Raw genomic sequence first — 25,207 nt, forward strand, 5'->3', positions numbered from 1 at the left:
ATGTTCCCAGCCCATACTGGAATGAGAAACCATGCTCAGCCTAAGACTGCACCTTCACCACTAAGGGAACTGGAGGCACTAGCTCACCTCTTTCAACAGTGTCAACATAAAAAGGACAAAAATATTCCAATAGGTTATGCAGATTAATTTGCCCTAATCACCGTGTGAGAGAAGCTTTGCTATTTGTCTAATGAAAGCAATTTTGTCCTTTTAGCTCAGTGGTTTCTTTACTATCCATCCTGCACCATCAATTGAATATGGCAACCTTCACTACCTCTAGCATCAAGCCTACATTTCATAACATTTCTCAGCCCTTTTTAGACATCCATATAACCTGGGGGTGACAGCAGACAAACCTCCTTTCCCTTCCCACATCAGGAACTAGAAGGATAAAAGGAAGAGATATGCCAGACTCTTCTGCCTTTTTACGCTCCCCTCACCCCAAGAAAAATAACTTATGAAGAGGGAAACAACCTTAAACGTAAGTAGGCAAACAGCCCATTAGCAGTGTTTTTTCTGGTCAGTCTTATAGTTTCTTAAAAGGCTTAAGCTTTGAGTGGCGTCAGCCTTAGTAATGCAAAAGCTCAGGCAGTGTTAGTGTAGACTTTCCCAGAAGCATGAGAAATATCCCGGACCTTTATGCAGAAACCAAATTTAAGTCCAGTTCTTCAGTTCAGCTTTCCCTCTTCTGGCTTATCATCAACACCTGAACATGTTCAACAAGAAACCAAAACCAATCAAACAAAAAACCCCACCCCAACCCCCCCAAATCCCACAACTTACCTTCAGGCTTACTACTACAATCAGCAGAGGTCTTTTAAAAATTGTTATTATTAATAACAGATTTGGATAGTACAGTAGATGAATGACATATCATACAGACAAGATATCCTAGCCAGAAGAATTAAAATTTCTAAAAAGAATTTAATAGAAAAAAAATCCACAGGTTTTAAACATTTGGAAAACATTAAGCTTTTTTTCCAAGTCATATCAGATGGTAGCAGAGAACTGTCAATCTACAAACTCCAGTTTTGAAAGCTGGACCTGAATCCTATTAGGACCATGAAAGATGGTTAATAAATTTAAATGATCCTTACTCAGATTAAGTCCTCTTGATTACAGGCCAAGACAAATCAGTTCTAAAGTCTGAACTACAAGAAAAGATAGCGCAATTTATTCCTTTGACGGAGGAGAGACAGGATATTTCAGAACTAACCTCAAGTCTGAGAAGTAATGGATAGCAGAATAGAGTCAAGGAACTATATAAAGGCACTTGCTTCCTATAGATTTGTATGTTTCTTACACTAGAAGTGCTTTTGGAGTCCTTAACAAAGCCTTAGCTGTTTCCCCAACTGTGAGGTATTTTCCTGAAATCATGAACCTGCAAACTTGGGGTTTGAAAAACAATATGCTCAAGGCTCTTTAGAGGCTTACGGAGAATGGGTCTGATAGCTGCTGGGAGCAGGATCCACTTTTAAGAAAGGGTAAAGAGACTGTACTCCGGAAATGTGCCAGCCAGACCACAGAACCAGCCTTGTAACCTGCTCCTACGACATCAAACCAGAGTGCACAGGCCCTACACAGTGCAACAGGATCCAAGTAGAACAGCGTGAGGAGGATCAAGTTATGAGCAATTTAAGAGTGATGCAATATTTAGATTGCTTAGATTTATGTATTAACTTGCTATTCAGGTTCCTATTAAGTCTTGAGGCAAAACAGAAGGGTAAAAGAAAATTCATACAATTGAAGTGATACCATATCTGAGAATCTACATTGTTTATTTCAGCAATAAGTGCCCCCAAACCTGAAGTACATTTAAAAATCTACAACACAAAACCAGAAAATTCAAAATGCACAGAAACACAAGTTACCTTTAATGTGATTAAAACGTCACATAAGATTTTTTTGCAGTTAAGTGGCAATTAAGGATGTGCTTTACAACACTATATAGAAATTTGTAAGTTTCCTGTACAGGCAGGATCCTCATGCTTGTGCAAGTCGTTCTAGGACTCTTCGGTAATCTGAAACAAGTTGTTGGAAGCTCTCTTCTAACTGTTCATGTTGCATGTTTAGGTCTATTTGGTTCAACTGATTCGTCAGCTCCTCTGGTCTTAGACACCTTCTCATCTTGGCAAGTTCCCTCTGCTTTTTCTAAGCAATCAAACAAAGAGGATTTTGAACATAACCAATAATCATCAAGAATATGGTATTTAATTAAATTTATTCAATTTCAGTATCTAGTTCTTTAAGATGTCCCTAGTCCTAAGAAAAACAGTAACAGTGTTTGATTAGTACATCTTTTCTGTTAAAGCCTCATAGTTTCTGTATTACCAATGAAACAGTGAAGTAAAAAAAATGGTTTCATTAGGTCTAATGGCACTTCTATTACTGAAGATGCATGGCATGAAAAACTAGACTGTAGAAAATTGACCAGGATATTTAGTTCTATGCTGACATCAATCACACTGGTGCCCCATTATGTGGCTGTTCAGCCAACTAATTTCCCAATAATTGACTACCAAAAATTCATTTTAAGCCTCTTGTACACAGAAAACATTTCAAATCGTTACAAATTATTCAAAATTTACCAGGAATTAGCTGTAACAGCATTGAAATGCAATAAGATTCTTTACAAGCATAAACATATTTGTACAGCAAGAAGATGAGGAGTTCCCCTTGCTGTGTCACACATGAAATTTTTACCTGTTTCTTAAATACAAAAGTATTTTGAGGTGTTTTTTCTTTCCCCAGATATACTTTTATATAGTTGATACCTATTTCTGAACTGCTCAGTTCCTTACTTACTTTCCATTCTTCCATCTCCCTCACTTTATAAAAGCAGAATGTAATTCAACATTTCATTAAAAGAACCCAAAATATATGCATTATGTATGCCTGGCACCTTATCAATAAATCTTTGCAATGCCTATGGAATCACAGAGTTTGTTAAAACACCAAAATTTTCCCAAACTATTCTACTTCTACCTTCAGTTTCAAAATCAAAGCCCTACTGTACTCTATTTAATTTTATATTTATCTCTCAAAGGACAATTTGTTTTCTTTCTACAACTGATGCTGAGGGTCAGGAGGAAGGAGTGGAGATCACAGTAAACTGTAAACGAGTAAGATCAGAAAAACTTTTATAACCTCCCACAGACCCCATAAATAGGCAAAGTTCAGTTCAGAAAAGGAGGTTCTGTATCAGAGTCTTGATGAGGCATCCAGGCACATTTCTGGACAATAATCAAGAAACATTTCTTTGTAGAAAGGATGTCAAAAGCAGCATAGCTGTTCAAATTTTAGATTCATGTTAGCTCTATCTAGTCAAAATGAGTAGATACTCAAAACACATGGTGAATTGCCCAAATGAAAATAGAGATAAGCACCTTCTGAGCAAGCCTCTGTCAGTAGAAAAACTAAAACCTCCTTGTTCTAGAATTAAAGTCTGCTTAATTAACAAGAATATCTGTTAAGATTATAAATATTATATTTAATGTCAGCTTTTAAATGCCCATTACGTCTGATACTGTCACCTTAGGCCATCTCTAAGTTCCACATTCCAGGTAAAAAGCAAGCTCCCTCCACATGGGTCAGATACCCAGTTGTTTCATATCCATTTCTCTCCAAATATACTACCAGCATATCTTGGTACACAAGATTCTGAAACCTGCCATCAGTGACATTTTACCTGGGCAGTTTCAAGAGGATTCTTCGGAAGCAAGTTATTGGGCCAGGCAGAAAAGTATATTCTGTTCAAGTAGCAAACCCAAATAAAGTATGATGATTAAGAAAAGCAGCACAGCAGTGGTCTTTACTTTCAAAAGGGATGACATGAAAAACAGACACGATCAAGGAGACACGTCTACCAGCACAGTCCACTAATGAGCATAAAAAGCAGAGTTCTTCAGAAATGGAGAAGCCACACTGAAACAAATTTCACAACCTGCTCATCCTTTGAACTACCTTAGAGTGAGGCCCTGTTCACTAAGACACCAAATCTTTTATTTCCTGTTTTACTAGTACTGAGACAGAGAGCAACATAGTTGGCTGTATCAGTCATTCCAACCTAGTGGTGCCATATAGACAAACATCTCAGTATTTTTAGCAACAGCCTCCTTGCTAATGTGAAGACTTCAAGGGGGAAGAGATGTATTACAGTTTGTTTGGTTTTTTTTTTTTTTCATCTGGGGTTTCTGCATACAGTTTTATTTCTGCTACTGTTAGCCAGGAAATAGCTGTAAGATGCAATACCATTTTTACTCAATTAAGGTAGTGGCAATTTAGAATTATGTACATATGTACAGCACTGTTCAAATGAAGCTATCAAGTGGTTTATCTAAAAAGATGATACCAACATTAGAGTATCAAGTTAGAGCATTAGAGTACGCAGTAATATTCCCAATTTTTTATTAAAATTTGCTTCTCCCCCCTTCAAATTACTGTATATATATTAAAAGTTAGTTTAATTGCAGTTCTGAAAAGTTTTTGAAAACAGCACCATGACTAAAATTTATTGGACACATTGTTTAAAATGAGTGCATGAGCTGTTTACTAAGTAGAACTGCCATAAACAAGATGGTTGTGTTGCAGAATATGAAACTTAAAATCAGGGAAAGGGTATTGGCTGCTTTAAGGATTCTTTTGAACCCTCATTGAAATAACTGAAAAATTAAAAATGTGGTATTCTGAAGCAGAAATATTGCAGACCTAGCAATACAAAATTCATTCATTATTAATGCATTTATTGCATGCAAAGACTGAAGTGCAAACAACTGCTAGAAGCACCAGAATTGAAGCTGCTTATGGAATTTTGTGTTTCCCCCATAGGACTTCAGTGCTGAGCGAATGAATTGAAACCATGTAACTGTCCTGTTTGTAGTGGACACTGAGCAAAATTTAGCAAAGGAGACAAAACACTAGTGAAAACGAATAAAAAGTATTTTGATTAAGGTCCTGCTACTCAGCATGACATGATGTTATCTCCAGATCAGGCAAGTATTTAATACAGTGCTGGGTTCTCATTTCTGCTAACAGCCCCCCTAAGTGCAACATATGTACAATCAAATTTTTGCTATATTGTTATAACATCATGAGTGCTACTTTAGGAAGGCTTGCAAGTTAATCAAGGTTCTTCTCATACTTTGTTAAACTTTTCCAACAGAGTTTTGGTTTGCTTAGCAAGTGCTTAATTGAAGAGAGCGGCTAACATGCTAGTTACAGCAATAAACCTAGATTTATTTGTCGTCTTTTGACTCTTAATACAAAGACTGATGCAATTAGCAACTTGAATATATATTTTTTAATCTGTATCTCAAAGGGTCAGCTGATCCAACACAGACCAACTATACTGAAGATGCTGAGAAGCATACTTAACAGCAACTAAGAAAATTACTTTGTACTAAGTTTAGTACTTGCTTGAACTTCACTGCTGAAATGATTTTCTGTTCCATCTGCACGGAGTTCTATGTTGACATGGCTCAATTACTTCTAGCAAGCTGTTCTGTTAAAACCTAGCTAACAAGTAGAACAGGAATCTAAACTATACCTAGTCTGCAGTGTAAACTTATTACAGTATTTACCTCCCTTCAAATTTTTGGCTTGTCTAGTTAAGATATTTTTAACCTTTTGAAGAAATTGACATTTTTCCCCCTTAAGCCTATCTGAGCATAATGCCACTTGTAGCTAGATAACATAATAGTAACTTCCTGCTGGAACTGGGCAGGAACCAGTCAGGAGCCAAACATAGGATCTTCAGCACTGCTGTGTATGAATGTTCTCTGCATCTGCACACGTGTCAGCTGAACACTGCATAACTAATAGTAGTTGATTGGCAACATAATTGGCATCAACTACATTTATGGAAATGAAAGTAAAATCAAGTATAATTAGCTTTGAAATAAGTATTAAATGATACTTAAGTCATATACACCTTATAGGGGCCAATCAGTCTTCTTTTAACGTCCAACCGATAGCTTCTGGACTGTTCTGCATCACCCATATCTGTTGCACGCAATCGGAGGATTTCATAAACTCGTCTTGTGTGTTGCTAATGAACAGAAAGGAGAATAAAACACATGTCTGAATAAAGAGGTCACTCAATAGAACTCAAAGTCGAGAAATATTGAAATATTAGAGCAGTTCCTCAGCTTATTAGAAGACAGTCAGAGGCATGAACAAAGCCTCTGTCAAACCTATCCTCCTATCTGGTAGGTTAAGTGAATAAACATTTTTCTTTTTCCCTCAAAACCCTTCTCTTCCACACAGCCAGTGTCTGATCTCTCACAGTGTTGCACCAGCTGTAGAGGTGCTCCAAGGACCTCCTGTAAATGAGCAGCACAAAGTCCAGAAGCCAGAGTCCAAAAATACTTCAAAGAACTGAAGGACTGGAACTAGAGTGACATTAAGCAATATTTTACTAAACACTATCTACTTCACTAATTTTAATAATCTCCATATACCTGCTGCCCTTCACAAGGCCCCCTGGAAGTTCTAAATATGAGAATGAAACAACAATATTTAAAGTTTTCTGTTTACTAGGGAAGAAAAGGGAAGAATTGGTAAATGGAAAAACTGAAGTGCTTTTGGAACCAGGATCAGCTAGTACCGCACCTAGGAAGAAAAAAAATTATGTTGCTACTATATTACTATTACCTGTTGCATCTGTATGAAAACAGAATTTAAGACCAAGTATTCTTTTACTTAGCAACAGAACATAAATAAAATGGTCTGTTTGCTACACTAGCACATGTTCAGATTGTGTTAAAAAAAACCCAACAAACCCAACTTCTTTATCCTTTCAAGTTTAAGATACCAGACATAAAGGGCTACAGATGTAGTTTCCTTATACAAGCTATACCATTTTCATGAACACATTTGAATATGGCTTCACAGCCCCCATCCCTCAAGCCTCAAAGTTTTCATTAAACCACATACAAATACATTTAATCAAGCAACTCTGACTTTTAATTACCATACTCACTAGTGAGTTTAATCACTTACTGAGGAGATTACCAGCAAATGTAATTGTTCAATTTAACTGTTTAGTTCTCCAAGTGTTTAGAGCTGCCTTAGTAGCAGTTGTTTGCTACTTTAGTGTTCTGCATTCCTAAAACACCACTTGTTATTTGTACAAATATACTTGAAAGAAATGGAAACCATGTCAAATTCTGTTACATCAACAGAATTAGTAAGTAAAAAAGCATTTATCAAAAACCACAAGCTAGGTATCTCCCTTCCAGATACATCCTAAAAATCCGTTGAAATAAGCTGGAGTGTGTAAACTTCAAGTCTCCACCTCTATATTTAAATTGTTATTCTACTAGTTTGATAATATGTCCAACTACAACTGTTCTGGTATAATACCTTATTTATTTTCAGTTTTTGTTGAGCTTCCATCACCATTTCTTGACTGAAACCTTGCATTAACTTTCCTGGGGAAAAGCAAAGCAAATCTTGACAGAGCTTTACATGAACAAAGTCTCTTAGCTTCACATAGTTTTCAGATGGATCTTCAGCTAGAAAGAAGAAAAAAACACGTAGTTAATATCAGCATTATTTGTTTCCTCATCTCTGGTATGTAATTACAAAGAACTATGGAAAACAAAAGCAGATACAGTATATAAACAACTATGCTTAATTGTGAGTACTGCTATCAAAGTTTTAGATGTTTGACAGTAGACATTAAAGAGCCTGCAGAAAGAAAAACTTCTAATATTTTATATATGCAGTACTGTACAGTATTATATATGCATTTCTAAGAGACTGACAATATACAGGTCTAATGCAATTTAACTCCTTGGGAAAAGAAACTTACTATGTATAAACCCTTTTTCTTGTATGTTCCATCTATATTTGACAGAGTGGTAGAACTACTAGAATACAAACTAATTATGTGGAAAAGGACTAGTGGAACTATCCTACTGTATACAACTAAACTAGCTGAAGATGTGATGACCACAAATTATAGTGTTTTTTAGTAAGGAAGATAGGGAAAGGTACCCAAAGGACAAGCTTATCCAAAATTAAAAGGCTGTAAGGACCTAGGCAAAAGCTGATCACAATTTCAAGCTACTTTCATTTTGCTTAAAATGGCAGTATAACTATCAAACCTGTTGCTTTATCAAAAACACCAAAGTTGAGAACTAGCTTTGGTGAACATCAGCATGGTCCATGTGCAACTTTGTTCCCACTTATGAACTATGAAGAAGGAAAATGCTTACAACATTGTGAATACATTTCTTCCTTCCTTCCTTAATTGTTCAGACAGGCTTACTACAAATACGTAGCAGGGTCATGTTCACGCCCAACACTCATTTTTCCGTGGACCAGCATTGTGGAATGTACTACTAAACAGTTATATCCCAGCTGTGTTTTTCTTTAGTTTTGAGGACCACTGTAAATACTTAAAATATGCAGTTAAAGATGATCAAAAGCTAGTAAGTTACCAAGAAGGACTGGGATAGAATTTTTTGCTGTGTATATGCAGCACTGCACAACTGGCAATTTATTTTTTGGGCTGCAGAATGCTTATGATGATTTTATCAGTTAAAATGTTTTGTGCATGAGCGGCCTAATCTTTTACGACAAGTCTTATAGCACTTATTCTGCAAAAGAGATTAGAGAAGCTGTACTAAAGTTAATTGATCCCATTCCTTTTTGCTCAGAGTTAGCTAAAAGAGATGACAGTTTCTGTAGAGTAAGCACTATCAGCATACATTTCACTTGTGTCAGTTAAGATGACAAGTTATAAGCAGAACAAAGTATTTGCTGTAAATGTGAAACTCCAAAGTATTTTTTTTAAAAAAAGCATTAGGTCTTTCAAAGAAGTTAAGAAGATCTTCATTTCCTCTTTTCAGAAAGGTTAAAGGCTTTACTTCACAATTTTAGATGCTACATAACAAAATATCCTGGCTGTATCAAGACTGTCCAGCCTGATTTTCCTCTCAAAAAGGACAATAAATAATTTTGTAATAGCCTTAATTTCCATAACTTGAGCGCCACGTAGAATATTGCAAGCTTTCTCCTGCTTTATTCCATAAAGAAATTAAAACCTATTTTACTGCACATTTACTGTTTGCTATAACCCTGCATTAAAGGCACTGAGCCATGAACATATCATATGATTTATGCAGTACCATGTTAAGACTTTTTTCACCTCAGCTATAAAAGCTATGTAAAGCTCTGTACTATTAAAAGGAAAAAAAAATAAGTAAATGCATGATGCACGATTTACTGCTGCATAAACAAAGTTATACTTCCTTACGTTCTTATGAACTGGATTAAAACGATGAGGTGGATTACTTTATGTTAGGATTATCCTGCAGCAATGCATTATGAAAGCAAGTGTTCTATTGTATTTTAATTAGAATGGCGGTTATTTCTAACTAAGATGAGGTCTGAGACAGCACCTAGAATTGAATGGTCACGTGTTTGAACTTGAATGTGCATTTCTTCCTAGACTGGACTTGAAGCCACAGGATAGATGTCATGTTTGTAGCCATTTTTTATGTTCTATTTTTTATGCACATACACCCTTTTCCCCCTTTGCCATTTCCTCAATTTTTTTATTTTTAGGTATTTGTGCACACACCTCTAACATCACAGGTGCCTTCAACCAGCAATACATGCTCCTGGAGCACAAATTCTCTACGGATTTTTACTGTCTGTAAAGTTTTGGCTTGCACACCAATATTAATATGCTATTTTAGTTTGGTCGTGTGTATCCCATCCCCTTTCCCCCCCAGTTCTGAGTTTTGGCTAATAGGAGTAAGTTGAACAAGGAATTTGACAAAGCTTGATCTCTTGGCAAACTCAACTGTATATCTCACAATAACATGGCTAATTAGCTGGTAATCCGTTCATGCTAGGGATTGAATTTTCCTGGTGTGCTGTTCTCTAAGTAAAGGATTTAAGGAGCTACATTATATACAGTTCTTCTGTAAACCAGGGTACCATTAATCCTGAACTGAGCTGAAGCTAAATCTTCAAAAGGCCATTTAATTCTGACAAATGAACATGAAAGTTAGTTTGCAGGCTAACAACCTGTGAATGCTACAAGTTGCTTATTAAACAGGTGAACAGAGTTAAAAATTTAACACAAACCTGTTATATCAAGTACTGTAGGAGAAGACATATAGTATCTATGAACTGTTTCAAGCAGCTGAGCACCATGGCCTTCTCCTTGGAATGGTGGCAAGATCAGCATCTGGCTACAGACAAAAGAATGCATTTTCAGTTCAAATGCATGTATTTGCAAAGATTATCATGTAAAGGCTTAAAAACAAAATGGTATTTCATTTTAGATTTAAGTACGTGTAGCAATCTTCATGTTAAAATGTAATTTTTAAAAGGGTCTTAAAATTGCTAAATATTCAAAACTTGTTTGAGATTCCCTCCGCTTCGAGAGGGGAACAATGAAATAAATCAGTGCATAGCCAGCTAATAATGGGGATTTTTTTAAACAAATCAACACCATTATAAACAAGTATTGGGAACTTCAGCAGTTCCCTCTTCTGAAATAAAAGGCAAGGCACGAGTTACGCTGCCAATTACCTTACACGTGGCCGGGTTTTGTCTGGGTACACATAGTAATTATAGACTGTCATGTAGCCTACGGTCGCAAAGAGCGTAGCTCCATCCTTATTATACTTCTCAAATCTGCAGATAAAACAGAAAGCCAAGCAGGTCAATTACAGTCGCGCTCCCATGCAGTGTCCATTTTCTTTTCCGTTCTCCAACTGAATTTTCAGTGTCAGCAAGCTACTCTGTGAGGGCCCAATGGGTACACCTGCTATGTTCTGAATGTACAATTCACTTAATTGGTGTGCAGCAACTTGGATAAATCAGGCCTCTTTACAGCACTTCAGTGCACTTGCCTATTATAAAGATGAATAGGTGGCAAGTAAAAGAAAACACAGGCAAAGCTCATTTTACTGTTTAAGCCTACATTCAGGGCTCTAACAGACAACAGCATTTAATTCAGCTCTATTCTCAAGCTTTCCCAAAGCATAATGGAGGAAAACTCAAGCCTCATAAACAATAGTTTTTCTTTCCTGGGAAAAATATCATTATACTACTCCAATAATTGGCCAGCCACAATTAAAATGCAGGCTTTGTGGAGGTAATAAGGTCCACTGTTGCTTTAGAACTGTACTTACACTAGAAAGTAGTTCCATCTTTCATCATCTACATCAATAAAGCTAGCAGTTTCAATAAACCACATCAAGAACGTCTGAAGCCTTTCATGATATTCTCGAAAGCCTGGACATGTCATGTCAGCCTAGGGAAAAAGCCAGGAGAAGTCAGGTGAAACCTATCACAGATGTAAGATGAAAAAGAATATGCGAAACCTAATTAAATTCTCCAATATAAAAAAGAATGTCTATTAATAAACTGGTAAAATTATAGCATTTGTATATTATAGTTGAAACATTACTGAAAGCGCATCATCGCAAAATTTAATTTGGTTGCTCAAAAGCAGAAGTTTAACTTATTTTTCATACCTTGTATATCTGATAGGTTATATCTTCACCAGCTTCCTCATTATGGATAGAATATGTGTGTAGCAGCATTCCAAAGGGCTTGAAGTTGACCTCCTTCTCCAGCAGAGACACAAAGTCATCTGTGTTTGTGCAAAAACCAGGAGGAATGATTTCTCTAATTTTACTTTCAACATCGTCTGCCTGGAGATTACAAAAGGGGGCAGGATCAGTGGAAGATTAGAAAAAGACAGCATTGATGTCACTATTGTGCTATAAGAAGTGAGTATGAGAGAGATGCTATGGTCTAACAGTAATTTTAAAAAAAAAAAGAGGAAAAAAAGCAAGTGTTCCTATTGTTCAGCAGTGACCTTCCAGCAAGTGAAGGAGCTGTACTGACGAGATCCAGAAAGGTCACAATCCAGTCACTGTAAGCATCAAAAAGCTCATAGTTACAGCAAAAGTTCATGAACATTTTTATGTTTACAGATTGTTACATTTGTCCAAGTAAAACCTGAGAGTGTCGATAGCTATTCTGAAAGTGCAGCATACTCAGAAGCTAAGAATTCCCAGCCAGCAATTCTCCAAGACTATGCTATGCAGCCTTGTGGAACTCAGGCTCCCAAACAAGCAGCTTACAAGAGGTATTAGGTGGTGCAGAACTAAGTGGAGGAAAAGGGACAAAGACCAAAAATGGTAGCTCCCGAACAAGAAAGTGACAGCTAGCACACTCTTGCATTCTTATGCCTCCCTGCTTGAAATGCCTGCCTATAGGATCAGCTGCAAAACATGTTACAAACTCAGAAGACAACATCCCGCATTCTAATCAAAGAACATTTTGAAAACAAAGTTTGACATAAAATAATAAAAATATAATTGAAGGATACTGTCAGCAAATCTGACCTGTAGTCTAGCATACTGCGGAAGACAAAATATTCTGACACCAAAATTAAATTCAGAGATTAAAATTACTCTTTTCAGATAACCAAAGTGAAAGTTAGAGACTATCAGCTGAGCAGACTTTATAATCCTTTTCAGACCCCAAAAAGACCACTTGATTGAATACATTTACTACTTCTTTTTAACCATGAATATTTGATGAAGTTTCACAATAACGTATTACTGCTTCTCACCAGGCAATAAAACTTAATGAATTGGTCTCAACTTAACAAAACCGTGCTCCTCAATACAACCCCGAAAAGCCTGACATTACATTCAACAAAATGAGCTTACATTCAATTCAAACTTTCCTCTGGACAATGAATCCAGGTTTTTACTTAATGGAGTTTGCCGTGAGTTCAGCTGTAATGTTTGTATTGTATCTATTTCCACAAGGACTGACACAAGAACACTTTGTGTTAACTTACTAAGCAGCTCTTTCACACAGTTTATATGCATGATGGGTATTAGTTCAAAACCAAGACCCTTGCTACTTAGCATTCAAAACAGGGAAATTAAGATGCTTAGAACAAAATACACTACAAAAGGCTAATACAACATGCTACTAATTCCTGTCCTTTCAACCATAGTCCCTTAAGTAGAAGCAATGCACCTGCAAATGAATAGCACTTTATCATTCAGTTACATTTTTAGTGTAGAGAAAGATGGATGTAGTTCAGCACAAACAAGTTTTATTCTTAATGGTTTGGTACTACCAACATTTATATTTATATTTGTAGAGAGGGCTATTAAGCAGTTAAAATATAGCTCTACAATACTTGGTGTAAGAACCCAGTTAAAATGCGCACAATCTTTACATCTATTTCATTCTCAAAACAAAGGAGATACATTTATTGGAACCTTTGCTATTCTTCTTAAAGCAATATTTTCTTTTTGCACTTAGAGATTTAACTGCATTACACAAAATCAGCCATTTTTTTCAGAATCAATGACTTACATAAAAAGTATTTGTATGGAACATTTTAGAATTTTCTTTTTTTTAAACTGTGCAAGTGCATTGTTTACACTGCTGACAAAGCTGTAGGAAACCTTAACTAAGAAACTGTAGTGACTTCATTTTATATATCTGAAAAAGGCATTTAAAAATAACCTAGAACTAAAACAGTACTTCCAAGCATCAGTTCAATAGCTCAGACTATGTGGAAGGTATCTAAAAAGGGTGAATATTCAAGTATGAAGTATTATATAAAATCATGTTTAAGTAATTTTGCTCCCCTCACTTTTGTAAATTTCTTCATTAGCAGTATGAAGACAAACTTCCACCGCCGAAAGCACGTAAGATAATGCATCACTGGCTGCCACCGCAGCAAAATCTTGTTTTCCACGAAATAGAAAGAATTAAATCATGAAAACAGAGGCTTAGCAGATAAAACAGTAGATAATCCTTCTTAGTTCTATATGACTATAACATTTTCACTTACTGCCTCCTAAAATTTCTCTCCCCTTGAAATGGGGCCTGACGTAATTTAGGAAAAGAAACGGTATTCTTCAGTTACTTTTAGGGTTAACAAGAGTTAACAAGACCTCCCTTTCTTACAGAGGAAATCCCAGAATCCTCAGTTTGAATGGTAGCGTAAGTTAAAGCAATCCAATTTTCAGTTAGGAAGTCCTGGAATACTTGAATCTTGAAATATCAACAGCATACAAATAATTTGTTTCATTAATACCTATACTTTTTAATGGAAACATCCATTACTTAGTAGGCACTTTCCCAACACTTCTCTGAGGTGCTCATAATCCAAGGAGTTACCAAAATTTCTTTACTGCGTTTCCCTTGTGTATTTCTTCGATATTGGCAAGAGGTTCATTTCTTTTGTCAGAGCAAGGCACTCATATCTTACCAGTTGGCATGGATGCACATGATGACACACAAGTTTCTGTTCAGAAAAACAATTCAGTTGACTACTGCAGCAGTGTTAAACACAGGCAAAGTCAGTTACAATGAAGTGTGCAAAAACCTGAATGAAGCCAGCCAACAGTTGTTGAGCATACAGTTCATGGACGTACTGCCTGTAATATATTACCTTCATAATCAGAATCATGTGAGGTGTGATGGGGAATTTGGTATAGGCTTGTAACTAAACTTGATTTGTAGTGGGACTGCTTAAGTGGGCAGTGTCTCTTTGTACATTGCATTTGACTCTGGATAATTTTAATATAGAGATTATTCTTGTACTAACAGGCAGTTATGACATTTGTATACCATTTAAATGCTGTTTCAAAGTGACTTAGTTTAAAACAATTATAGAAACATATCTGAAAGCTGAATTACTCTAACAATTACATGTATTAATTCCAGTGGGGAGCAATGGAGCAATCAGTAGTATTACTTAAAAAAAACCAAACAAACGATGCTCAATAGTAAAATTACACTTTTTCATTAACTTTTGTGTAAAGCAAATGTATTAGACCAGCTGCAAAGTAAGATAAATACATTTATAGTAAAGACTGTTTCAGAGGTTAGTGAAATACTTTCCCCCACCCCATCATAAAATGCAGATGAAAAGGAAGATACTTGAAGAGCTGCAAATCTCAAAGCAGCAAGCAATTCAGAGGACAATGCTATTAATATTTACACTAGAAGAAAGCAGCCTCTCTTCAGATATTTGAAAGAATCAACTCCACAAATTCTGTCTGTTTTCATTAAATGTGCCAACTTCTGTTCAAAACATGATCATACTTTGCTGAGCTTTCCCCACTGGTTTAGATCTATCTTTAGGGAGATGATATTAAGATGCATAAATATGACTGAGTTCTGGCTCTCAACATCTCAGTCTTATCTTTTACCTCGTGTTTGAAAAGATCTTGGACAAAACAAATAGTGGTATTGGGACAAATAGAGATTGTAGCAGCTGCTTTAGCAGTAATGGAACCAAACTTAATATCACAGAATAAAATCACCTGCTGTTGAATGGGCTTGTGTGGGTATTTAGATAGAAAATCCCAAGCTGTGAATAACTTTGCAGAGCATTAAAACTAACTTCTCACTTGTAACCAGTTATGTTAAAGGCAGAAACTGATGTGCTTTCCTATTCACAGCACAAAGATTACCTGTCACATACAGCAGATAGTCTACATCTTAGTACGATTATCCTGAATGAGCCGAGATCAGCAACCAGTTAACTTAAAGAAGTAAATGTTACTATGCATTTAAATTAACACCCTGCTGTAATGACAACTTATGTTTTAATCTCTGCAAATGCATTCGTATCTTAAGGGGGTGAGACTAATGGCAAATACAAATGCAGAACAAGACTGATGACCACCATGTATTTTTTCCTACTTAGGTTTAGATATAGACATATGAGCAACCTATTTGGATGTACAGTGTTAAAAACACCAAGGGAAGCACAAAGTAAGCTACTACATTCTTCCGTTTCAGTCAAAGCCTGTAAAAACTCTGGATAGTATACAGAAGCCTCGCTCAAAAAGATAGTCTTTTTTGTCCCCATCTCAATCTCTTAAGCAATTGGAGGAACAATTCAGTATAAGAAACAGGGCTTGAAAGAAGCAAGGATTCTGAGTGATCAAAAAAGTTGCAGAGTGTGCTTAGGTCAAGACAGACCTTGTTTACCTTGCTCGTACTTCCAGAAAAGTAAAGTGGCTTTGCCATTTGTACAGAAAATAGACTGTGAATAGGAAGTGTTATGGTGTGGATTCCTGTTGTGACATGATTTTGAAGTTATATTGGTGAAAGGTTGGACTGTTTGATTTTAATATGATTACTACTTTGCCAACAGGCTTTCCTTTTTTCCTTATTTCTAAAAACCTTCTAAAGATTGAAGGGCATGACCTTTCACTCCGAAGATATGTTGCCCTAGCCTCAAAAGTATTTCAGACATGTCCAGGCACTTAGTCGGTTGAACTAAGTATATTCTAATACAACTTCAGAACAAGGAAGGGCAAATCTTTAAAATTCACTTAAAGTAATTCCAATGTTTCTTCCTTTACAATAGGCCTTTCCTTGATAATATATAAACTCTGATGAATTTGAAATTAGGAACTTAAAATACAGCTTGAAGTGATAAAGATGTTTACTTTTTCAAAAAAAAAAAGCTTTTCTCAGGCAGAGTAATTTGAAGACAGTGCAGATAGACAGCCATTTCACACTACAGAGTATTATGGAGATTCATCAATAACCATATCAATAGCCTTTTTGGAAAGAAATAAACTCAATTTTTTATTTCTTATAACTAAGTAAAACTCAGATGATATTAAGTCTTGTTAATGCATCAGAGACCACTCTGTAAAACCAAGTTTTTCTAAATAACTGTACGGGTACTCATACAAGTATTCAACAGTTAAAAACATTGTTAAGAAGGTATTTTATTCCTATTTCTAAGTTTCACATGCCTTTCTTCAGATGGCTAAAAGACTGATTAGCTTAGCTTTTGTGGGGTTATCTCAAAAATATTCTGAGAGCATATGGGCAGAAGGAAAAAAAAAAAAAGCTTTTCTACAAGTATTCTATAAGCTTGGAAAACCTGTAGCAAAAAAGTGAAAAAAAAAAACAAAACAAAACAAAAACCCAAAACCAAACAAAACATCCTGCAGGTAATTGTATTATTGTACTCATTTAAGTAAGATGTTAAGCACACAGGATCCCAATCAGAAGTTTCTAATCTAATTTCTGCCTTACTACTTCTCCACATTTGCCATTTAAAGAGACACAGTCAAGTATCCTACCTCATGAAGTGTTTAGAGAAACCTCCTTTTCCTTCTTACTGACTCTTCAGTATAAAAAAACATCAATGCTAGTCCGCCTGGAGACAGTTAACATGAAAATACAGACTTGCTAAGTTGTTGTGGGCTTTTTTGTGGAACTGGCTGTGGTATTTGCACATCCTGTTTGACTGTACTGTCTGACACAGTTTTGATTGTACTGCAGTCAAAGGAGGAACAATGGGAAAATGTACAGATGAAGTTCAAAGCTTTTTTCAGCTTAACAACAAAGGAAGGTTTGTTTGTTTCCTTTTAATGTAAATCATGTTTGGGTGGGCAATTACTAAACCTAGAATTCTTGTCCACATCCCAACTAAACCTTCTCAATAATATTTTAAGTGCAGGTCTGGTTCTGTCTTTACCTCCACACAGTCAAACTTTTCATTAACTTTCGATGTATATTCGATGCGGAAGAGCGTTGACAGGTTACCAGCAATATAGTACAAGAAGATCTTCAGTCCCTTGTAGCCAAAAGCAACTTCACTGAGGAAGGAGAAAAGAACAATCAGGAACTCTGTACACAGCAAAACATTCACATCACAGAGCTTTCATTTAATACCCTTTGAAGTTCACATCATCTTTCCCAGTGAGGTATACTATGCTTCCTAATAGGAAAAGGGAATCAAACTGGATGTGCACTAGCTAGACAGAGATAGTGCCTTACACTATTTCTACTAGTTATTTTGCTCCTCTAGTGGAGAGACAGAACATGTTCCTGAACTCAGTAATGCAGTGTCCATGCCCTTTGTGACAGCTCAAGAAAGAATACCTGAAATAGCTAATACTGCATTTATGTTTTTCCATATCTTAAACTCATTAACATGTATGTATATTAATTGATCAATAACATCTACTAAAACTTACTTTGCAGTGTAGTGTAATATTTTGGAATACACTACTGCAATTTATACTGTATAAAACACAGATAGATAACCAGTCATAGCAATAAGTGTTTTTGGTGGACAGTTTCTATATAGTTATCCAACCTAACTAGAACTGAGCAAGGGCAAAAAAAAAGTATGGAATATAAAAGCCTTTTTTTTTTTTTTTACACCTTGAAAATATGAGCTGCCTGAACATAAACACTATACTGTTGTGAAGCATAGAAAATTTATTTTCAGGCAAAAAACTGAACAGCAGAAAATGGTAATGTTCACAAAGAAACAGGTTCTTTTTTGTTATTTTAATGCATAGTTAATTTTTTTTTTCCTGAGATTTTTCTCTTATGGTAGCACATCTATAATTTCAATTTTGAAGTATAAATGCCAGAACAAGAATTTGCTTGTTAGTTATACTGACAGATTGGAGAGTTCTCCCATTACTAAAAGTATAATTATTGCCAATGATTGCTGCAGTAGATGTGTAATAGTGTAACTAATTTTATTACAATATAAGTAGTTCATCCTACTTGGAGTACTTAGAATTCTTTTTAAATGAACTGGAAATTAAGAAACTTAACTACTTCAAGAAGTCCACAAATACATGCATGTGGATTTTCCTTAGTGTTTTGGTGTGGTTGGTTTTGTGTTTTTTTTTTTCCCCCCCAAAAAAACTGTGGCCAGATTGTTGAATATCACTCTACCGAAAATATTAAATGACACTTTAGCACTAGGGACAGAGTGGCTAACTTCCCTACAATATTAAAGTCAGCGTACTTAAAAAAAGAAACAATACTTTTCTATAGTTTCTGTATCCCCTGCATGTCTAACTGGTTACAAGTGTACACATTAGAGAAAATAAACCCCTGAATTCAATACAGTTCACATTCAGTGATGTACAACAGCCAACAATGGGAATTTAATTTAATACTTGACTTCTGTGTTTTATTCACTAAAAATCTCATGTAACAGTAAAAACCAAATTGATATACTGTTGCTACATACTGGGTTTTTTGGTACACATTGCTGTGAAAGTTATTAGCAAGAACAGGTAATTCTTTCTTAATCTTAGAAAAATGCCATGAACATAATACCCACTTAAGCAAGTAATTCTGACTGCAAAATCAGGTATTTCATTCTCTGCTCATCTACCTTAAAAACAGCACATAAAATTACTACAGGCTCAAACTTTACAAGCTAGGCACCAAGGCCACTGTTTAACTACACAGTCATAAAACTGGAGTATTGCTGTGTCATTTAAAATAGCTTGGTATAGAAGGATTTCTTGTTTTCTAACAATTTGGAAGCAACTTTCCCCTTCCAGACTTATTAATTTGACTCTGGATACTTCAACTTACTCGTCTCCAAACACTTGATGGCTATACTCTGGATTAAACGTTGTGTTGTCATCCTCCAAATCCTCAGGAAAGCGAACTGAGGAAAAAAAAGAAAAAAGAGCATGACCGAGTCATCAGCTGTAGTTCGTTTGTCCACAGATGCCACACTAGATGTTCACGCATTCTTCCACTACCAAGTCAGGCAACTTCAGTTATGAACCTATCTATGTTAGGCTGGCATACTAATGAAATAAAGACATCTTGTGCAACTTAGATGCATGTTATTTGATCTGAGGAGATCAAATCATTAAGCAGAATAAAACTGAGAAATTGACAGATGTATACATGTATGTATTTCATATACATGTATCTCCTGAATGTTACTGCCTTTAACTTCATCCTGAATACTTAGGACACTGCCCAGCTGGATATTCCCACAGTAAGCCAGACCGACCACGTAATCAATTTGCCTTCTCATTCTGCCATTCTTCTCCTACGTGCAAGTGAGAACACTTCACTGTAGGGGGGTTTTCATGGAGTGATGCACTGAAATAAATGTTTATTTGCATTTATGTTCATGTGAAAGTTTTGGAGAATCAGCACAGATACATACAGAACAGCTGCATCAACACTATACTGGTACTTGTACCAGTGTTACCAAAATAATTAGTGACTTTTTTTCCCCTGACTCTTTACTTTTCCTCAAAGCCTAGTATTAAACAAGGTCTTTTCTGGTAATGTAAAAATATTCACTATAACAGCATCTACTCAAACTCAGTGACTTACCGAACAAGCATTTTATTCATGCTTATGGAGTTACAGCAGTTGCTCCACAGTAATTGTGACAGGAGTTCTTCCATCATAAAATATATGATTTATGATTAGTGGATGAAATTATAGATTAAAGTAGGATTTTCTAGGAAAAATTTTAGAAGATTGAGATACTTGATTCCCAAACATCCTCTGTATATTTGTAGTTTAAAAAATTACCTAAAATTGGAAGGGACATAATTCTTAATGTAGGCAAAGGGATAGTTCAGCCACATTAATGAGGCACAGGTAGCTCAAGACAACAGTTACACATTTTTAATGTTGAATGAGTTAATACTGCATTAGCATGAGCATGCAATGTTGTAGGTGTTAATATTGCTATTAAAGTTTTTTTTTACATAAGGATGTTGAATATTGACCTACAGCTTCATTGCGGCTTTACTCCAGTAAAAGCAGAGACAAAGAAAAAAAGCTTTTTCCAATAATATTAGAAAGTAATTATTCAAAGAGAAAAATGCAAATGAGGAGTGTTCCAGTGACAAGATAAGTCTGGCCTCCTAAAAAAGCAAAAAAGAATGGTTGCTTTTGTCCTCTCAGGTTTAATTCAGACAGCAACTGATTTGAGGCAAATAGCAGTGTTAAGAAAAAAACAACCAACAAAAAAAGAAACAAAACAAAAACCAGAGAGTAATTCTGAATTGTCACCATGAAAGAAATTAGGACCCCGAAGAGGATAATATATGACTGCTTTTACATGCACACGGGAAAAACATGCTTTTTTTTTTCATGGTACCACTTCATAGCTTCTCATCTTTTCTCTTAACATACTTTGTATGTGGAACATCTATACACTCTGAAAGGAAAAAAGGAAGCTAAAAATACTAGCTGAGATGGGCAATGGGTACCTTAATTAAAAACCCTCTGGCAGTGTCCCTGAAACCTGATACAGTAGCTCCTCAGATGTTCAGACAAAATGCACTCGGATGTCATTATCTCTCATTCTTTCCTTTGTTCTTAGAAAGGTGGAAAAGTAAAACGCTAGCTCTAGTCATAAAAAACATTATTTGAAACAATGTTTAAGAGGAAGAGAAATACCTCACAATTACAGTGGCTTAAAGACTCATATATTTTGGTTATAATGACATTTTGGCTCACAAGCCGAAGGTGACTGTGCATTAAACTATACGGAACAGACTGGTAGTAGTAGTTCTGAAGAGTGTTTAACAGGTTCATTACTTTTGTTTTCTTAATAAATTATGGTATTTGTACTGCTCAAGGGAACAAATTGCTGAAGAGCTGGAAAGATAAGAAATTATACAGGTATGCCTTATTCTTCAAGTTATTATGGATGCACGTAAGTTTGAGATATAATCATAGAATGGTTTGGGTTGGAAGGGACCTTAAAGATCATCTAGTTCCAAACCCCCTGCCACAGGCAGGGACACCTTTCACTAGACCAGGCTGCTCAAAGCCTCATCCAACCTGGCCTTAAACACTGCCAGGGAGGGGGCAGCCACAGCTTCTCTGGGCAACCTGTTCCAGTGTCTCACCACCCTCACAGTAAAGAATTTCTTCCTAATATCTGATCTAGATCTACCCTCTTTCAGTTTAAAACCATAAGCAACTCCATCAAGTGTTCAGTAATTCTGTCTGTATTCTGGGTGTCCTAGTAAGGAAATTGGCTACAGAGAGCAATAAACAGTTCTCAAAAGAGTGACATTTTTTCTATTCATATTTTAAACAGTTTTCATTAAAAATGTCTTGTGTAATCCAGACGTTGGGGGCAAGGACACAAAAAAACCCAGCAGTTTTCATTCTTCTTTCTTGCTTTTATTTTCTTACCCCCTCAAAGAAAGAGGAAAGGGAAAGATGTTAAAAAATATATAATTAGATATTTGTAACCCTAAAGAAATGAGTTCTGTTGCTATGGTCACCATAAAGAAGACACATACTTAGGACTGCACCATAGCATAAGGATTAGAGAAGAAAAGGCAAGCTAAAAGAACAGAATTAATGCTCCAAGAAAATAAGACGATGTAATTCCAGTGCACTCTGGCAACATGCTAATAAATTGCTGATGACATTATTACACAGACGGGAGTGAATTTCTATAGCTGTACTTTAATTGTAGTAGTCTCAGCAAAAGTAGACTACGTATTCCTATTCTTGTGTTTGTAAATTTACATTAATAAGTACATATTAAAACCTGGGTGGATTTAAGTATAAGAAAGTTTCTTAAGAAGGTACTAAAATATTCCAGTATCAAATGTACAATATTTAAAAAGTAACATTACCTAGTTTTAACTGAATTGCTTCATTTGTATTACACTTGTATTCAGCCAGCTTCTTCTCCATAGCAGTAAGTCCTGAAGAAAAAGATTTTTTTAGAAAGAGTTAAGATATGTACAATCTATGCGTCACTATTATTCAAGGAACATATTCAGAAAAAGGTTCTCAAAACCATAAAACATACACAATACAAAACCACCAAAAATACTGAACAAGCAGGTAAAAAAGCTACAATATGCTACAATGTGTAAAAAGAATATAGAGATTTATCTCAAACACTTTTCTGGAACTAGAAACAAGAACTAGAAAACAGACCACAAGTATTGCTCTTTTTAGTTTCTGAGAATGAAGGGCATTACAATAAAAATATTTAAGTGTTTTAAGTTATTACCATTAAAACATATTTGAAAGCTGTGAGTAAAAATTAAGAATTCAGTCTAACAGATGTTTCTTTTAAAGAACATGTTAAGTAACATATTTCAGGCATTTCAAGTGTTTGCTTTAAGTCATTTTCATAAACAGGTGTTAATGAACTACAGTGGCATGTATACCACCAACAATTATCTAATTACTACTTCTCCTCCAGAGCAGATGCAGAAGGAAATAAACATCGCATCTGGTCTGTTTTTCAAATCATAATCCAGCACAGAAGATGTGTCACTTATCACGGTGTTTTTCAACTGCTTTACAAATCCAACCTCCCTCTCCTTCATACCAGAAGTCTCCTCAGAAAGTTCTTCCTCTAACTTCAGATAGTAAACCTTAAGTAAAAACAAGTTCGGGTTTTTGACCCCTCCCTCCACTAAACTAGCGCACATGAAGGTACACGGTCTTACCACTACTAAGCGTGGGGACCGTGAGCCCGAGGATGCCTGCCTGCCTGCCTGCCTGCCCAGCAGCAGCACCTCCATAGCAACGCGTGGCGGAAAATTAGCCGCGCTCCCCCTCCCAGACACCCGATTCCCCGGTCATCCTGATACCAGACACTCACCGCTGATCAGCCCTCACCGGCCTCACCCGCTGGTCCCGCCACGGCCGCCCCAAGCTCACGCTCCGCTTCCCTGCCCCACGTCCCAGGGCCCTGTCAGCACCCGCAGGAGCCCGGCCAAGGGGAACAGTGTCGCCCGCCCGCGGGGCCCCACTCCCCCTCACGGAGAGGCGCCGGCAGCGCCCAGACCCGTTCCCCCAAGCGGCCCAGCCGCCGCCCTCTCCCGCGGTCAGGGTGGCAGAGCGGGCCCTGTCAACCCTCGGAGCGCAGTGGGGTGGCGCGGGGCAGACCAGGCCCGGGGACCGGGACTTACCCGCCATTTCCGAACTGCGCCGGCGGCCGAGTCACCCGGGCAGAACGAATCAGCCCGCGCGCCCACTCACCGGAAATGAGCGCACACAAATATACTTCCGCTTCCGCCCGCCGAAACGCAGCGGGCAGCCAATAGGTGCACTGTGCGAGGCGAGTAGCCCGTGCGCATGCCCGGCACCGCCCCGAGCGCCGCGCCGTCCCGGCGGGAGCCTTTAAGAGGAGCATCCGCGCGATTGCTGGTTTGCATAGCCCCGCCCCCAGGGAGCCGCCGCTGGGGGCCCAGGCTGACTCGGCCTGGTCGACGCACATGCGCAGTGCTCCCTGCCGCGGCCTCGCACCTGCCCGGGCAGCGCGGGTCGGCGCGGCGGTGAGGGGCGCCGCAGGCGCAGGGAGCGGGCAGGCCCGCGGGTCCCCCGCTGTCACTTCTGTGGGGCACCCCCCCCCCTCGGGCAGCTGAGCGCGTTGGACGCGGGCCGTTAACCCGGCCCCAACTTGTGGGCCAAATCGCACGTTAACCCTTTGTGATGAGGCCTAAAATACAACATCTTCCCTTCCCGCCCTGGAGTGGGTGCAGCAACCTCTTGTGCTTCCACACTTTATTCACACGCGGACCTCGTGGCTCAGTGCCACCGTTATGCTTCAACTGAGGTAAAAGATAAGAGCTTTATCATTAGTAAAAAAGCCATATGCTGAACCACTTGTTACAGCCACTGCTGGAAGGGCCATGGAGATTTCTGCAATTTTAAGAGTGCGTTTTCTGATGCACGCTGATACCCTGCAACTAGGGTATGCATGGACTTGCTGAACAAGATGGTTTAGTGGTCAAATACTTACCAAATAGGCAGATTTCCAGGAAAACTACTTCTGCCGTCAGCTGGGTCAGAGGCACATACATAGTGTGTGAACCACAGTTATCTTCAGGAAGTTCTTCTTGACCAGTAGCCAAAAAAAGTTCTGCTTTCTAGGGAAAATTAGTTGTTTTAAACTTAAGAGATGTGAGTTGCTGTTTTGTGACCACCATTATAAACTCCCAGCTGCTATATTGTAGTTTTATATCTCACTGTATTATCTGAGGTGTGACAGAAGCCATCCTTTTTATGTTTTCCAGTGACATGCCATAAAAGAGGTCTTGTTAGGCCCTTGAAATAGTGCAGCAGGACAAAACATGTATTATTATTTAAGTCAGGTTTTATAAGCACTTACTGTGATTGAACTGTCTGAACAAAGTAAATGTCTCCTTCCTTGAGGCTGTGGCCTGAAAGTTTTTCATTTTGAGGTACAGAGCAAGTCAGCGTGCTCTATTGCTGAAGTATTGGCCTGTCAGCAGTTACTGAATTCCGTCCAAAATTGATTACTTTGTGCCTCTGTTTCTTCTTCTGTGCCTTTTCTTGAAATACGGGGCTGCTGCCGCTTTGCAGCCACGCTGCCAGAGTATCCGTCTATGAACAGTTTCAGCACTCTGTATCAACAGGT

General features: G+C 37.4%; 1 protein-coding gene across 2 annotated transcripts; it reads right to left on the reverse strand.

The window, feature by feature from the left end:
• Positions 1 to 1,761: 1,761 nt before the first annotated feature.
• On the reverse strand, positions 1,762 to 23,812 carry HAT1 (histone acetyltransferase 1). 2 transcript variants are annotated; one of them, XM_068407289.1, is made up of 11 exons: positions 23,736 to 23,812; positions 22,440 to 22,511; positions 19,396 to 19,471; positions 17,522 to 17,642; positions 11,502 to 11,681; positions 11,157 to 11,278; positions 10,552 to 10,656; positions 10,102 to 10,208; positions 7,363 to 7,514; positions 5,930 to 6,046; positions 1,762 to 2,151 (listed from the first exon to the last, which is right to left on the reverse strand). In XM_068407289.1, exons 1-11 carry the CDS (start codon positions 23,740 to 23,742, stop codon positions 1,984 to 1,986), a joined length of 1,227 nt encoding a protein of 408 aa, XP_068263390.1. In that variant the 5' UTR covers positions 23,743 to 23,812; the 3' UTR covers positions 1,762 to 1,983. The 2 variants fall into 2 exon arrangements, with proteins under 2 accessions (XP_068263390.1, XP_068263391.1); XM_068407290.1 differs by lacking the exon at positions 23,736 to 23,812 and adding an exon at positions 23,426 to 23,464.
• Between the last annotated feature and the right edge of the window lie 1,395 nt (positions 23,813 to 25,207).

The sequence above is a fragment of the Nyctibius grandis genome, chromosome 9 (assembly GCF_013368605.1).
Source record: "Nyctibius grandis isolate bNycGra1 chromosome 9, bNycGra1.pri, whole genome shotgun sequence".
Classification (NCBI taxonomy): domain Eukaryota; kingdom Metazoa; phylum Chordata; class Aves; order Nyctibiiformes; family Nyctibiidae; genus Nyctibius; species Nyctibius grandis.